General features: G+C 40.3%; 1 protein-coding gene across 1 annotated transcript in view; it reads right to left on the bottom strand.

Moving 5' to 3' along the window:
• Positions 1–17,804, bottom strand: part of SPAG16 (sperm associated antigen 16) — a 432,582-nt gene that overhangs the window by 111,011 nt on the left and 303,767 nt on the right. The window contains exon 16 of the mRNA XM_065669744.1: positions 1,081–1,207. Within this exon, the coding sequence (XP_065525816.1) occupies positions 1,081–1,207 (127 nt within the window). The remainder of the gene's footprint in view (positions 1–1,080; positions 1,208–17,804) is intronic.

The raw sequence follows: 17,804 nt of genomic DNA on the forward strand, positions 1-17,804 counted from the left end.
GAAACAAAAATGCAAAGCTTCTTCAAATCCTCCTGAATAAAAAATGAGCTCTTATTCCAAATTACACACAGAAAAAGAATAGTGGTTAAATTTGTCAAAAATGGACAGTGTCAATGCAATTTTTTCCCCTTGGAAATGAAAGTATCTTATTTAATGGTACAGCAGAAGCATCTCTGAAATCACTGTAGAAGTAATATAGAATGTGATTGCAAAGTTTTCTGCCAAGTGATTTAATATATTGGTATTATGCATTTCACAGTATGTGGGTCATTATGACAAAATATCATACTATTATTTTTGTATAATTATTCCTGAATTATATCTCATATTCTATTGAAGCATTACATTTTATCCACATAACATATAATGCAAATATATATGTATTTTTCAATATACCTATATATAGTACATTATATATCACATCATATTGTACTACCTTTGAGTAAGAACGATTTCCTAAGCAAGGATCTAACTCTGTGCTGCAACATGAATGTTTGTCCATGCTTTGGAACTGCAGATTAATATTGGTTTTAAACCAAAAAATATGGTTTACAGCAGTCCCTCTTCAAATGAAAATGCATGTTCACTCACAATATTGCTGACATGGTAAAACAGGCTTGATGATGAAAAACAGCTGGTTAATTCAATTCTTCACACATAGTAAGCAGTCCTGTCGACACAGTAAAGTTCTGAGGCAATTATAAGAGGATTTCGGAAGATTGGTTATGAAATGCAACTACAGAATTTGCAAGTAAAAGAACAAACAGTAATGGAGAATAAACATCGCTAGAATGCAGGTAATGTGGCTGGTTTTTAACTCCAGTGATTAATTCTGCATTTTATGAAGTACTTTTGCAATTAATTGCACTTTTTGTTACCACACATTTTTCATTTCATATGGATCATTAGTCCAATTTGCCAAGCTAGTCCATAGAAAACAAGGGTATTGACCATTGGCGTAATCAGGCAGCTCTTCTTGAAAATGAACACATCCATGCTGCTTCACACAAACTATCTGGATTCAGAACCAGAGAGGTTTCAAAATAAACCACATCTGAGGATGAGAAAATAGAATCCTACCGGCGTGATCAAAGACAGCCTGGTTGGCTGGACGTGGGCCTGCATCTACAGATAAAACAGGGACTGATTTCCGAATGTCCCAGAGCTTCATCATACCGGAGGAGTCGCAGGAAGCAATCAAATCACCCTGTCAATGTTGGGAACAAAATAAAGGCATCACTTTAGTACTTCTGCAAAGAAGAAAGGGTATCACGTAATGTTATTGTATGTGAGGTTGTCACAGCCACTTAACTATTGGGACTTGAACAGCAACAATACAGTATGAGTTTTAAAGAGAACAGTTCAGGAGAAACTGTAAAAAAAAGAGAAAAAAGGTTATTTTGAATTCTGATACCAGTGTTCTCTAAGAACATGGCTTGTGATTACACATTTTTTTCTCACAGAGACACAGGAATGGCCCTTTAGCCCTGATTTTTAACTTGTCTACTCATGCTTTCAGTGTGAAGCGTAACATTAGAGAATAACAGACACTCCATCATTCATTAACAGCCATGCTTAGGACAATCTCACTCATTTCAGTGAGTCAGAAACATGGAGGGACTACCTATGCAAGGAAAGACAGCAGGAGCATGCCCCCATGTCTCTCTTCAACATTAATTTAAAAAAACCTCAACAACTAAAACAGTGGCAGAAGTATTTTGAATACGTAGCATATGAACAAATGGAAAAATCCAACAAGGCAGGGTAAAGAATGCCCAAATTTTACTTTGTTTAGCCAATTCCCGCCACCATAATAGAAAGAAACCCCTAGCTACCCATGCAGAAACATTTGCTTTTCATTTTAACCTCCTAAATAAAGATTTAAAATCCTCAAACCAGCTCAGCTGGTTTGCACCCAGAGTTATCAAAGTCAATATATTTTATAATTTATGCAAGAGTGTAAGATTAGATTAAGTTACATTGTTTTGAAGGAGAAGCACAATGGTATGGAACAGGTAAAACATGGGTCAGATGCTGCATCCGTGATGTTTTTATATTCAGTTAATTTTTGTGTCTTTCACATAAATAATACCTGCAAGAAAATATGTGGAGTTATCCAGCAAATAGAGGAATTAAGATCTGAAAATATCCATTGACTTCTCAAGTAGAAAGTAATGGCCTGTGAAACGCTATCATGATATAAATATAATGAAATCTTCAGGTTCATTTGGAGGAGATCTGAGATGTCAAAACTCCACTCTAGCTTGTTACAGGGAGTAATACAGAGTAACACTGAGAATCAAAGTAATCATTGCTTGGAGAATTTAGCCAGCAATGTGCAAGCTCTCAGCACCTGCTGCAAAAAAGCTCAGTAACCATAACTACATCCCCCCTCAGCATTGTGATGCTGAGTATTGAGGAAAGGCTATTTGTTTAACTGCCTCACCAACTGTACCCACCTAATTCTTCTTAATTTCATTTGGCTCCTTTCATAAAGTTTAGCGTATACAAACAAGATTAAGCATGCAAGTTGGGAAACAAATGACAAAAAAACCCAAATACAATAGCTACACTTCAAATTGTTGTATGGCTTAAACTCCATCTCAATAAAGCGAATTTTGAAGGGGGGGGGGGGGGGTGTGGAACGCAACAAATAACCAAAACCAAAGCATCATCCTGGATATAAGACTGGAAAGGCATCAAATCCAGTCTCCTACTCTTACAATCAGTGCTTTCCTACATGTGCCACAATAAAAGTACTAAATCCCAGATTAGTAGGAGATCCTCTATCCAGCCTCCACTGCTGATCAAAAGCCTGCCTTTCCTTGCATTTATAAACTTTTCAGCCCATAAGCATAAACCAGAAGTTTAAAAGTACATGTTCACATGCATACTATATCCTTTAGGTTAAATACAAGGGGTATTTTTGCAGAAATACTCCTCCCTTCTTCCCTGTCCATGATGCATTCCACTTACAGTATTACTCATATCCCCCCTTGGACCATATTTTCCAGGCTAAACAGCTGAAGCTCTTCCTTCTCTTCTCCCCACCCTTTTCAGACAGCATGGAATCGGGGTTGACTATGAATGTACCCATTCCTGATTTTTATAAAGCAACTCTTGCAAAACAGATGACCAATTTTGGAAGCCCTGACTTTCAGTGAGCTTAAAGATGCTTATCTCAGCCAAGCAGAGGTTTTGGTGAAGCTGACACACAGCAGCAACTACAAAAAAGGAGGATGGGACATGAGATCAAATGTGACATCTCCTTTCTATCATTACGTATCACACCGGTAAAGGGAAGAAGAATTGAGCACGTGCATGTAGAAAAATGCCTCCATTCCTCACTAAGCTTCTGGACCAGCTCTCCACACCTCACCATCCTCTCTCCACACCTCATTCTCTTCTGCAAAGATTATGTCCATCACTATCAACATTCCACTTAGGATAGTATCCCTTACACCTGCTATTTCATAACTTTTAATATGACTTTGAAATATTCTTGCATTTTACTCCTGGTTTTTTTTCTATCCATAGAGGCATTTTAGTAAAATATACCTTTTATTTGGGGGTGGTGGTGGTGGTTTTGTTTTGTTTTAGAATACGCCTGTCTTCAAACTTGTTTTGTATGTGTCCGATGTGCTTCAGTTTAATAAATGCTCCTTAATTACAGCTTTGGTAACTAAGCAATTTTGAACTAGATCAATGGACAGCCTATCTGGATAAGACTGCGTAAAACCCACTCAGTACAGTTATAGAAGACACTCTGGTGTGTGCTCTGTGACTCTTACTTATGTCACCAACAGTCATGCCCATGGATTTTCAGTATGACATTTCTCTGTTAAGTAACAGCAAGGTCTGGCTAACAGATCATAGTAGCATCAAGAATGCTTCACTGAAATAGATATTATGCAAACATTGATCAGAGACAGTCCCTGATGCAAAGTACAACTGTAGAGCTGTCCTTGACCTTCCCACTGGTTCTGACTGAAGGATTGTTACTAGCTGCATAATTTTGAGGAAAACAACCTGACCTACTTCTATTACAAGTTCTTCCTTCCATTAATTCATTTTTCTACCATAAAGGAAGATACATACCCCATCCTCTTTCAATCTTGCTATCCTATTCTCTGCCATATTTCCCCCCTTTCTACTAGAGATCCCTAAGAATCACAAGGGGTAAACAAATCTTCCCTTCCCAGGAATTTACATGATCAAATTGTTAATATGTATCAGACACACTGAACCACTCTACCCTGTTACTTAAGCTCTCTTTCACAAGGTGATTTGTGCACAGAATCAGAAAGGATAAGCCCCACCCCCAACCCCCAATCCTTGTAGATGCCATTTGAACAGAAGCAGTGGTGGAGAAACGTGGTCTGGGAGCACCATCCCACTGTGCTAGGTGCTGTGGAAACAAGCGAGAGAAGATGGTCCAGCTCTAAAGAGATTACCATCTTCTCAGCAGCAAGATTAACCAGTTCTTGCTGTGAATAGTCTGCAGACTTTTTATAAATATCTTCCAGGTATAAACATACTGCGCATAAAATGCAACACCCAGTAGCATATTTTGCCAGATTCCAATGGAAAGGCAGCAGACTTCATCTGCAGACAGAAATTAGAAAACATAGGGTTCTGATGATAACACATTAACACATGCAAACAGGTATTCTATCAGCCTCAGCATACTCAGTCCACAGACATATTATTAAATGCATTAATTATTACTGATACCTAGGCAGCTGCTAAGCTAGAAACACTCAAAAAGGACTTTGTTGATTAGCCAGCTCTTATGTATCACCATTTCTTCTTTTGATGTCACCTCTATCATGTGTCTGTTCTAAATCAAGTGAACTGGAGACACGGGGTAATAGGAAGAAATAAACCAGGAATGCAATCAAGCTTAAGGATAATTTGAAGCTACGTGCCATTCAAAGAAAAAGAAAGGGGTAAGTCATATGTTAAATGAGCTCATCTGCATCTGGCCACAGGCCATTTTAAAATCTATAAAGTGGCATCACTTTGAATACTCCTATGAGCTTTCCGCTTTTCATTCTTTTTACCGTTACTATTTGAGTTATTCCTGGAATAACTAAATATTCCTCTGGCCTAACAAATCACTGATGAGCTTAGTACCAGTTTTACCAGTCTTGTTACCAGTCTCTGAACAAAGCAAAAGGAGTTTGTTTTGTGTACACAAAGTGTGGTTGAAACGCCTTGCCATTAAGCCCCAGTAGACAAAGCGGCCACATGAGGAATAGCTTCAGCTACCTCAAACTGAGACAGACTTGAATAATCTGCATTTCTAAGATGCTCCCTGTGGGACATGTCCTAAGTCACTGTCCTGGGTTCAGCAGTAGCAGTCATTTTTCTCCTTCTTGGTAGCTGGTGCAGTGCTGTGTATTGACTTTTGGCCTGGGAACAGAGCTGATAACACAAATGTTTGGTCTGGCCAAGGACTTTCTGAGCCTCATGCTCTGCCAGGGAGGAGGGGAAGCCAGGAGGAAGCAGAGACAGGACACCTGACCCAAGCTGACCAAAGAGGTATTCCATACCACAGCACATCATGCCCAGGATGTAACTGAGAGTTACCAGGAAGGGCTAGGACACTGCAGGGTTGGAGGAGGTATCGGTCGACGCTCGGTCGGGTGGGGTTGGGCGAGTTATCGGTTGGCTGGTGCTGAGGTGTTGTATTCTCTTCCTTTATCATTATAATTATTGATGGTAGCAGTAGTGACTTGTGTTATACCTTAGTTACTAAACTGTTCTTATCTCAACCCGTGGGAGTCGCATTCTTTTCGATTCTCCTCTCCGTCCCTCCGGGTGTAGGGGGAGGGCAAGAAGTGGGGGAGTGAGTGAATGACTGCGTGATTTATGGCTGACTTTGTTTAAACCACGACAGTCACTTAAATCTACCATCATTTTCTATGTGTTTAAGTGAATATTTTTAAGAGAAGAAATCACTACCTCCCACATTACAGCATGAAGCACATCAGAAACCTGATGAGAGTTAATACCTCATGTTACCTGTAATGCAAAACCTAACTACACTCAGAAAACACAACAGGGGGCACACACGCATGGCAGAGTCCAACTCCTGTGCCACTCCGTCCCATGGGATGGAATTGGGCCTTCTGAGCAGCAGTGACTGAAGGCATAAGAATCTCAAGAAACTCCAGGCAGGGGCGAGTGACTTTGCTGTAGTCATTACAAGGAAAAAGATTTTAATGTCCAATTAAGCCAAATGAATTATGTAAAATATGATAAAGATGGAGGAAAAAAATGCAGATGTAGTCCATTATTAGACTGATGATTAATCAATCACCACCCATTTTTGAAATATCAGATTGAAATCATCCCAATTTCAAATTAAAACACCATCTTCTTAGCAAGACATGGAATTACTTAGCCCAGCAAAAATACAGAGCTGCACTGATTACAACTTTGAAAGGGTAGTGGTCTATTTTTAATAATTATTTTCATCAAGAGTGGGCAAAAAAGGGTGATTAAGGGTTACTGAGAGGCAGCACCAGTGCTTTCCCACATGCTTTCTTACTAGCTTTTTCCTTCTTTAGTTTTGACTTCTGCATCGTGATCTAAGTGACAAAGGACCACTCCTGTTTCAAAGCAACTGAACACCCAGAACTCAAGCAACTGGGTGGGCCTCACTCCCTGTGACATTTTTTACAGCTTTGAGTAAACATGAACTGGTGAGACACCAGTTCTTCTGGAGTTGAGGTGAATCCAAGATATTGATGCAGAAAGAATCTCAGAAGTTCTCTCAGAACTTCACTGTTGGCTCCTGCAAAAGAACCCTCCAACTTTATTAGCAGTTGTCAATGAAAAACTTCTAATTTTGCCCTATGTAGAACTGATACAACTTGCTGCAAGAATTTGGTTATTTTTGCCATACCTATTGTGATGACTGATCTATTGTAATCCCTAGATATTATAGATCAAAGTGCATGTTTTGAGAGTGTACTGACTGTGCATGCTCTGTGGCAAAAGCATCCTCCTCCTCTAAGCCAGCTCTACGTGCACTGAGCATTTGAAAAAACAGGCAATACAATATTTATTATTAAAAAACATTATGGATTCAAAACTACAAGAATCTGTTTCAAGCTCTCTCTGACTGCCATTTACAAGGCAGTAACAGTACCTACTCCAGTAGCCCAAAGGAGATGCCTCAGGATAATGGATGTTTTATGCTTGAGGGAAGCAGGGATCATTCCTGTCCCAGCTCCAATTCTTTTGCTGCCAATTTTTCCTTCAGGCGCCCCAGCAGCTGAGGTTTATAATGAAGGTGGTAAGACAAAACATGCTTTACAAACATAATAGGGGAATTCTGTGTCAACGCTTTCCCCGTTCATGTGATGCTGCAGTCCACAACACAGACATACTGATCACTTACTGTAATGAAGGTGAGAGAAGGTTAGCACATCAGAAGTGCTGTAAAAATGGAGGGGTCTTCAAATTAGCCACTCTAAATTATGGTTCAAGATTAAATACTTTGCAATTACTGCTGGTATATACTGGGACCTGACCAGCTTCAGCTGTAATATGAGGATCATCTACAGGTACTCAGCAGCATGCAGCTGGACACAGCAAGTCCTGGTGGAAAACACAAAGGGGGAGAGGCACATGGATAAGTGCTGGCTGAGGGGTGAGTCCTATTAGTGCAAACAACCAAACAGTCCTCAGGAAGGGTTTCAAGTAGAAGGGATGTTTACTACAGAAAGTAGAGGCACAGAGATGCCTCTTTAAAGTGAACAGTGACCAAAAGTCTACAGCTATTACAAGTGGAGGAGAAAAAAATGTATTAGGAAGTGTAAAAAACATGTGGATGAGAAGTCTGTGCTGATAAATGGGCAAATATGTGCGCCATCACATAAAGATGCCAAGACAGATCTATTTTACTTTTTATCCTCATTTTGTCACTGATGATTTTGATCAAGATGAAGAGTATCCTAAAATTATATTATTTCTAGGTGATTAATTTTATCCTTTCAGAGGATAGTGAGACTCACAAAGAACACCCCTTGTGTCCACCAGAGGAGGAGCTCCATTAAAAGTAATCAGTGGAAATGGCAGAACTTTGTTGCATCAAAATTTCCAGTTCTACTGCCTTTCAGAAAGAACCATGTCTCATGGGTCTCTCATCTGTTTACATGCACTCTGCATGCTTTCCTCTTGCTGTGCGAAACAGAGGGAATCTCTCTTCCTTTTGCACACGGAGTAGCAGGAAGTGCCTGGTGGTGGTTGAGGACAACAACACCTGCTAGGCTTGCAGAAACCTTTTGCATAAATTTACATAAGAAATGCAACATCACTATACTCCCTGCAGTTACAGCTAGCTGTAGTTGACACTGCACTTGAAACAGTACTGCAAAGGAAGCAGTATCTTTTGCAGGGAGGTTTAAAATAATCAAATTTGGTTTTCCTTTCTAACCATCAAAGAAGTGCCTTTGAAATCTGGGAGCTGTGCAGTGACAGGAGATGAATGATAATTGCCATTTCTGGCTTTCCTCTGTCTTCTGAGAGTCACCATGACTACAGTGAAGTCAGGTGCCATCATTACCTGATCAGACCCTCCTGAGAGGAACAAGCATAACAAATTCCTAGGGTACACCATGTTCAAGTACAGGGATTTCATCGTCATTCAGTTCCTTAAAGTCTAAATAAGTACATTTTTTAAATCTGGGTAGTACCCACTGCAATAATGCTAAAATACAGATGTAATACATACTTTCATAAATTCATAAATTAGTTTAGTGGCAATAGATCTATTGCTGAAATGGGAAATAGTCCATTTAAAAATGCAGAACATCTAAGTAACTAAAAGGAAATAAGTGTCAGTAAACTCCACATGCTTTTTTAATCAGGAACTATCAAAGGAACATGTAAAATGAAAAAGTTCAACTTAATATTTGGCTCTTTATCTTGTCTTTGGGCATTTTTAAAGGGAAATTAAATGCATAAGAAGAAATATCAACAATATATAAAATGTACTCACAGAAGCTTGCCCAATTCTGAACTCTGGTAAGTGTATGAATGTTTCTCCATTTTGAAGTATTTCAGGCAAAAGAATGCTCAGTTCAACAAATACCATCCCATTATTTCCCATAGGAGACAGTCCTCCACAAACTTCCCCAACATGAGTCCTTCCCACAGGCCACAGCTGTTCATGACCTGCTCCAGTGTGAGTACATTCCATGGGGTGCAATCCTTCGGAACAGACTGCTCCAGTGTGGATCCCCTGTGGGGTCACAGCTCCTGCCAGCAAACCTGCTTCTGCACAGGCTCCTCTCTCCATGAAGCCACAGGTCCTGCCAGGAGCCTGCTCCAGCACGGGCTGCCCATGGGGTCACAGCCTCCTTCAGGCATCCCCTACTACACTGCGGGGTCCTCTATGGGCTGTGGGCGGATATCTCCTCCTCCATCGGCTGTGGGTAAACATCTGCTCCACCATGGGCTCCATGGGCTGCAGGTGGGTATCACCTTCTCCATGGGCTCTGGGTGGATATCTGCTCCATTGTGGGCTCCACAGGCTGTGGGGCACAGCCTGCCCTCACCATGGTCTGTACCTCAGGTTGCAGGGGAATTTCTGCTACTGCACCTAGAGCAGCTCCTCCCTCCTTCTGCAGTGACCTTGGGGTCTGCAGAGCTGTTTTTCACAGTCTCACTACTCTCTCTGGCTGCAATTCCTCCTGCCCCATAACTTCTTCTCTAATACATTATCCCAGAGGTGCTACCACTATTGCTGCTGGGCTCAGCCTTGGCCAGCAGTGGGACCATCTTGGAGCTGGCTGCATTGGTTCTATCAGACATGGGGGAAGCTTCCAGCAGCTTCTCACAGAAGCCACCCCTGTAACCCCCCTGTGACCAAAACTTTGCCACACAAACCCAACACAACATCAAAATAGAATAACAGGATAATAGAATAATCATCATTCCTATCCCTAATGGACTTCAGCTGTGCATTCTCAATTATTTTCAGATTAAATAGATCTGATATTCAAGTACCTTCTAATAGTGATATTTATTCACCTACAGATAAACTGTATTTTCATAACAGGGAGGCCTTTTCAAATCTGGCCCTACTTTCATTCTTGTATAAATTGTTGTTAAGCTCAAGTTTTTATTATATGAACACACATACTACACAACCATGTATACAGCACTGTTTCAAGCACCCTCCTTCCCTTTGGCCATGATCTGTTAAGTGGTGAACAGTTCAAAGAGTCCTCTTGCCAAATAGAAATAGAATACCAATATTCTATAGAAATAAAATACCAAACAGAAATCACTGGTCTAACCTTAACTTCTGTAACCTAAATTCAGTATAAGCCCTTTTGAAAAGCCAGCTTTGTACAAACGGGCTTTTTGTTGGAAGAGCTGTTACTTGTCTGCTTGCAGCCGATGCAAAACCATAGCATATGTGATCAGGTAACCCAGATAAGTGAATGTGAGACCCCCATCTACACCTGAATACATCAGACTGGAAGTGCTGGGTGAGCTGGAGGGAACAAATTCAGTGTGAGCAGACATATGTGGATCCCTGGACTCACAACTTAGCACTGAGCACCTGCAGTGATTCCCATTCACGTCAGTGCTAACAGCAGCAGTGCGGATAAAGTCTCAATTTATTGAGAAAATGACTGTCACATGAGAGAGTTACAGGGTAGGGATGGTGAGCTGCTTTCCAATGTCTTTTAAAACATAATTTCCTGGGAAATATCACTTAGAGAGACAGGTTTGACTGTTCTGCAGGTGGGAAATAGAATTTAAAAGAACCTAGAAGGATCTTTGCATTCTGATTTTGATTGGTTTGCAAAAGGACATGTTTTAAACACAGCTGTTAAAATAAAGAATTATGCTGGGGCCTGGACTCACAGTGTCCATCTGCCACACAAAAGTCAGGCGTGCTGGGCCAGGAGAGGCGTTTGAAAAAAAACCCTCATTCCTTAGGATACACAAATTAATTCTTCTCCTCCAAGAAAGAAGGGCAAAGTTTTGCACAGTGCTTGCAGTTTTGCATACTAAACAGTGCCTGCTTCATGTAGTGCATACGCAGAGGTTCACATTCACTGCAGAACACAGAACACAGCAAACCAAATCTCATTAAAGGAGAGAATCTCTTTTACTTATAGTTCTGAACAAGTGGACATAATATGTTTGTAATTGTAAATATAAAGTCTGAAAACATAGAAGAAAGTGCTGTACGGTCAGGTAATTCTCGGTTTCAGCTGAGGATCTTTCTAAGGGCCAATCTGACCTAAAACATACAGGTTTTTTAGTTACCCAAAACCAAATTATGCCAAAGCTAGTTAAAAATGATGCCACATTTTTTCCTCTTGGGCCTTACAGAAATGTCTAAAATCCAGATGCCTATTCATTACCCCAGATTTGTATCACGAAGAATTTAGACAAAGCTTCATCACATGCAAATATTTAAACAAGAGCAAAAACTGATTAAAAGCTTCAATTAGAAAAGTCAAATATTTCATTTACTGCTGGCTCAAAACAAATGAATGAGATAGCATGATGGCAGACACCTGCTTTGCTCCTAACCCATGTTCTTCATCTACAACATCTCCATGTGGTCCACTTCTGGAGCACAGAAGTCTCAGTGACCATGACTAGAGGCTTTCAGCCATCATGGTACACACAGTTTGCCCCCAGGAAGAGGAGCTGTCCCTCTGCTATCTCACTTCTATAGAGTCCATGTGCTAGTAGCTACCACATTAACCTGAGGTATGTCGTCCACTCACAGCACCAAGACAATGTAGAACTACAGGGATTCAACAAAGAGCACACACCACAAAGAGGGGACTGAAAAAACTGACCAGGCAATGCCTCTTACAGAACACAGGGCCTTAAGGTAATACCCGCAGACAGGCAGATACCCATCTTGTAATGATGAGAAGGCTGAAAGTGATGTCTATAAAAATATTGGGAAAAAACTGTATTTCTAAATTGGGAAAACTGTATTTCCTCTTTTCCATGGCAAGGAAAGAAAAGAGAATGTGAGGCAGCAGCTTTTTCAGCAGTGTTCAATCACAGAATCAACTAGGGTGGAAAAGACCTTTAAGGTTATCAAGTCCAACCACCTCCCCAGCACTGCCAAGGCCACCACTAAACCACATCACTGAGGGACTCATCTACATAGTCTTTGAACACTTCAAGGGATGGTGACTCCACCACTGTCCTGGGGAGCCTGTTCCAGTGCCTGACCACCTTCATTTTATGGGGAAGAAATTTTTCCTCATATCCAACCTAAACCTCCCCTGGCGGTTTCCTCTTGTCTTATAACTTGTTACTTGGGAGCAGAGACCAGCCACCTCCTGGATCCATCTGCCTTTCAGATAGCTGTAGAGAGCAATAAGGTCCCCCCTGAAACTGTTACAGTAAGATTTTTTGCTTTCCATTTCCTGATCGGTTTGAATTGCTTTTGTAGAACCTACCACAAGGAAGAAGAACAAAGGAAGGTCTTCTCAAATCTACACTTCTCCATGCTGGTTTGGGTGAATGACAGCAAAAGAACTGCATTTTGCCCAATTTAGAAGTGCAGAAGTTCTAGCAGCAGTTGGTTCATTAAAAACTGACACTTAAGGTTTCTCGGTCACCATCGTCTACCATGAGTGAAAGAAAAAAGGCTTTTTCTCTGTCATTGACTTGTTGAGTCAAAACCTATTACTAAGTTTTTCTTTGCAAATGATCTCTGATAAGAAACTAGAAATGGTGATGAGAAACTGTATGACACAAACTGGCATTTAAAAATCAGGCTTGGCTTTTTTTTTCAATCCCAGCCCTTGTTAAAAGCCTGTCTCTTTTCCCAAGGACACAGGGATATACTACCTTGGGAGAGCCATCCCCACTCAAACCAGTCCATCACGTATCTACTTGGCCTTTCGAACATGGTCAGACAACTCCATACATACTGGAGCTTCCTCACAGAAAGAGCTGGAGGAATTCTTTTACTTCTAGGCTATCTGCGGGACATATTCTTACCTGTTTATCCAGCCTTCTATATTAGAACTCTGATGTCAGAGGCAGACAGCAAGAATATTTACGCTGATCAAAATTAAGATAGATCTACCCAACATTTCCAGAGTGGTTTCAGAACAACTTATCTGGTCTACACACAATGTGTAAGACAAGCATATTCATGCTAACTGTAGGAGCCTGTGAATAACAATAGCAGCAGAGATGGTGGGAAGTGATTAAACAGTGTGCTTGGCCAAGGGAAGAGAGCATTCCAGCAAAATTACTTCCAAAACGAGGGAATAACATGAAAATTTCAGGGACTGGATGTGGAAGTGGCTTCTAATGCAGTTTTTTGAGAGTTCTATTCTTACTAGAAAGAGCTTTTTGCCAACAGGTGAAATGAGGGTATTGTGATGCAGATTTTGTTCTTTACCATGACACAGAGACAGAACAGATTTACTTTGTTACTTCTAACAACATCTGATAGCTTGAAAATAGTTAACTAATGATACTAAAATCTGTACTTAAAATGTAATTCAGTTCTGTAATTATATTTCTTATGCATGGAGACAGAAATAAACTAGAGGAAGAACCTATTAGCCCTTTTGCATGTATAATTGAACATGTTTGATATTACTAGGTAACCTCTGCAAGTAACTGGCTTGGAGTTTATGCAAAGAGGTGAACACGTGGAATACATAGATAACAATAAGAGCAGACAGGGTTTTGATTTTGTATTCTGTTCTTTTCTTGTTTGTGTCTGTTAGATGCAGTCAGAAGTCCCTGGGTTTTTTTTGGCCATCCATAGGAGCATCTGAAAGATCTGACTTCTGCATCATTTTCGGCGCAGTAATGAATAAGAACTGACATCAAATATCAATATTATTGGCCCATCTAAATGGTAGCTGACATCCAACTGGACTGCTGAAGAGGTAAACAAAATTGAAATTTTGTTTTTGTTTAAAAACTGACATTATTTGTCCTTCAGTGAATCAATGGAAGAATGACCAAAATGCTGTTTGCATTTTGGCTTGAGGAGGTAAAATAGGGCAGTTGCTCTATCAAGCATATTCTTTATAGTCTTTAAGGTTTTCCTAATATAAACTCTAATTCTCAAACTACTTTTTTCTTGCAGGGAAACTTGGTAACTTCTGTAATGATTTCTTAACCTGCAGATATCATGGAAACACCACATGGCAGATACAGACAAAGGTGAATGAGAATCATACCCTTATGTGAACACAAACACATATATACACACACATAAGGGAGGAAATTTTGTTCTAATTTAAATTCATAATGATTCAACCAAGCAGCTACAGTCTTTATACTTCGTTAGCATAGGTGACTTGCCAAGCTGATAAAATGCTGTGCGAAGTATGTACAAACCTTACTTCAAATGCTATTTAGGCCATACTTACATTTTTTTATTACATGCCAACATTCAAGAACAGATCACCGTTCCTTGTATGAATTGTACTGTATGCTATGGCTTTGTTTTCTCCTAGTTGTTGATCAAAACCATGTACTGATGTAAAAATGTTAGTGGTTTGATTTTTCATGTTTGCATGAATTATTCCAGAAGCATAATATCATCCCCAGAATTATCCACAAGACAGAAGGAGAGGGCCAGGGCTGACTTGGACATCCCTGCCTTGATGTCCAGATATAGGCAGTTTGGTAGCATTGGGGCTCCTCCACCACCTTTTGCCCACCATGAGCCTACATTTGTGCAGTCATATGGAATCCACCAATTAAAGAGGGTCACCTCATATCTCAGTAACATTTAGGAACTGGGGAAACTGCATCTTAGGTGCAGTCTCACTTGGTTTCCCCTAGATTTGGTATCTTTGCTTTCCACAGGTGAGTTCACATGTATCTTTTACTGCCCTCATAGCATTTGAAGAGAACTGTGGCACGCACAGTGGCCTCCAAAAAAAAACACCCTTATAAGCACACACACGTTTCAACTCCAAGGCTTAGCCCTTAGTGGAAAAGAAATATCTGAAACATTTGTCTCTGCAAAGTTAGTTGTGTTATGGGGCATGGGAGTAAAAAGGACAGTATCATTAACTTTTAGGAGGAAAAAAGCGCTTGGGTACGTTTTCAGTTCAAGAGCAGCTGTACAGATTTTGCTGAAATGGTCTCAAACTTTCCACAGGCAAAGAGCCAACTTGGAAAACCACAGGATCTATACACTGCTGAAAGTGTTATCTTTTCTGTCCTGATATAACCACAACTACAGAAGGCAACCACAACTGTCAGGGCAATGGCACTACCTGCCAGTATCTCCAGAGCTCATGTCCCAGCATGGCATCCTCCAACAAATAGCCATGTTTCAGGTGCCAAACGGGCAGTTATGTTCCATAAATGACTAATTATGGAATCTGAGCATTGTTAAGAGTTCTGGCTCTAAATGTTGCCCTCTTCACAAAAATCTATTAACTACAGTTTCAGAAGCATGGTTAGTAAATAACACAGACTTAACCAGTTTCACAGAGTTTAATGAGGATTTATTCAATTTGTATAAATGCATTATTCTTTTTTTCCTTCTTCCTCATCCAATACTCTTCCCCTAAAATATCCCTTAATATCTGGATGCACTGCCTGGGCAGCTTGCTGATCTGAGTGGAACTTTTTTTCTTTGTTTTTGTATTTACAGTACTTTGTGTAATTTCACCTTCTTTAAAAACTCCTTTGGGCACCAAGCAGCCTGAGACACAACTGTCACAAGCCCACTGAAGTGGAGCTTAGGAGCCCACTTCAACCGAACTATATCCTAAGTAGAAAGAGGAGTGAATCTCTTGGGATCTTTCACCATTACTGCACCCACACAGTCCAACTTGTAGATAAGACTTCTGACAAAGTATCTGCAGACCTGTGCCATTAGGATATACTAAATAAATAGATACTCAGGATTCTGTCAACAATCTGCTTTCAGTTTTGCCACTTCACACTTCAGAAATCAGACTTTTCGAAGAAATCTTTGCCTGGCTGCAAAGCTGCTTTGGCCAGGCCTAGCCATTAGACTTTCTTTTGGCCACTCTGGAAGTGATCTTGCATCTTTGTCCAAACTGTCCGTGATCAATCTCCAAAATCTTTCCTATGAAAGTATGGCTGAAAACACTGATTAGTTTCCATAAACCCTTCTTTTCTCATCAAATATGTATCCTTTGACAAAAAATGTATTGTTTCTTCAAACACTTTAATCAGCTTGCTTAGGGTCAAATGTTTTTATTTCTTAGAGGGCAAGCACTAGAGGGCAAGAAAACAGTTTTCTGGTTGAAAAACAGCACTTGAAAAAGGCTAACTAATGTGGCAACTGTAGCTTGTACAACTCAGGACCAACTATTAAGTCTTTTCAGTATTTTTCCAGTACATACAGGGTTAATTTATATAACTGCAATTACAGCTTCTGAAATTATATTCCTCACTCAATTTAATCAATGCTGAACTAGAGGGTTCCATTTTTACTAATTCAATCATTGAGAATGTCAACCAATGATTTTAGTCTAGAGTTTAATGCCAACTATAATATTCTTTATCAAAATAACATGCTTGTCTGGGAGATTATCAGCACACGGTGTTTCAGCTTCCTGTTAATCACTACAGGTCACATTTCAGCATAAGGTTCTTTGTAAATATTCATGTTAAAGACAGTGCTGTAGTATTGCTATAGTATTTCCCCCACAATTCTTGCTACTCTTAAACATTCCTTATTCTACACCATGGTGCTTCAAAGTCCTGAGAGGCAGGTTGTGCCTGTCAAATATACAGATACATGCATGTGGCCAAGAAAGACTTAAGATTCTTTAGGAATTCCTATTCTTCTTGACGTAAGTTTCTCTCCCACCTTCTGCTATGTCGGTCCCTAGGGTTTGGCCTATAAACAATAAAAAAGTGTTGCTAAACGAGTGGCTTATACTGATCAAGAAGAGTATATTCAGAGTCTCCTTGAGTGGTACCTTGCTCTGCTTGTAATTAAAATGGCAGTGAGAGCACAGGAGCAGGAACACCGCTGAGATATTTTTAAGGAAAGATGGTCCCGGAGATAAAAGACTGCAAGTGGTAGCAGAAGCCAGGACATGCCTGTCCACTTCCACACCAGTTTAAACAGCAGTGTGGCCAGGAGAGCTAGGGGAACCATACACAGAATTATAGATGATTTGGGTTGGAAAGGACCTATCTGGCCTTGAACACTGTCAGGGATGGGGCAGCCACAGCTTCTCTGGGAAACCTATGCCAGTGCCTCACTACCCTCACAGGGAAGACCTTCTTCCTATAATCTAACCTAAATCTCCCCTGTTTCAGTTTAAACCCATTACCTGTTGTCCTATAGCTACCAGAGTCCCTATCTGATATTCTTGTAGGCCCCCTCACATCACATCACAAATGTTTTGATCATTTCAGAGTATTTCATATCATCTCAAAGAAACATTTTGCAAAAATTACTTCCCTTCCATTCAGATCACAGCCTGTCACAAATTTCAAGGAAAATGATTCTTTCTAGACAACAGCTATAGAATTAACCATCCAGGAAAAAAAAAACACAACAACAAACAAAACCCAAACAAACCAACCCAAACAAAAAACTACCAGCAAATTTCCTTTCAGTCACTAAGTGATCATGGCAAAGGAGAATAGCTTAGATATTGTGCACTGATCAAAGGAGAAAAGAGGCAAGCACAAGGGCAAGCTGAAGAGGGCAGCTTCATTATAGCAGTCTCTGGGACTCTGTTCTGGCTGGCAGGTGTGTCACACTGAACTGCTTTAGATGTCATTACTATTACTGAATTCAGCTGCAGAGGTATCTACTT

Source organism: Lathamus discolor, chromosome 3 (assembly GCF_037157495.1).
Source record: "Lathamus discolor isolate bLatDis1 chromosome 3, bLatDis1.hap1, whole genome shotgun sequence".
Classification (NCBI taxonomy): domain Eukaryota; kingdom Metazoa; phylum Chordata; class Aves; order Psittaciformes; family Psittacidae; genus Lathamus; species Lathamus discolor.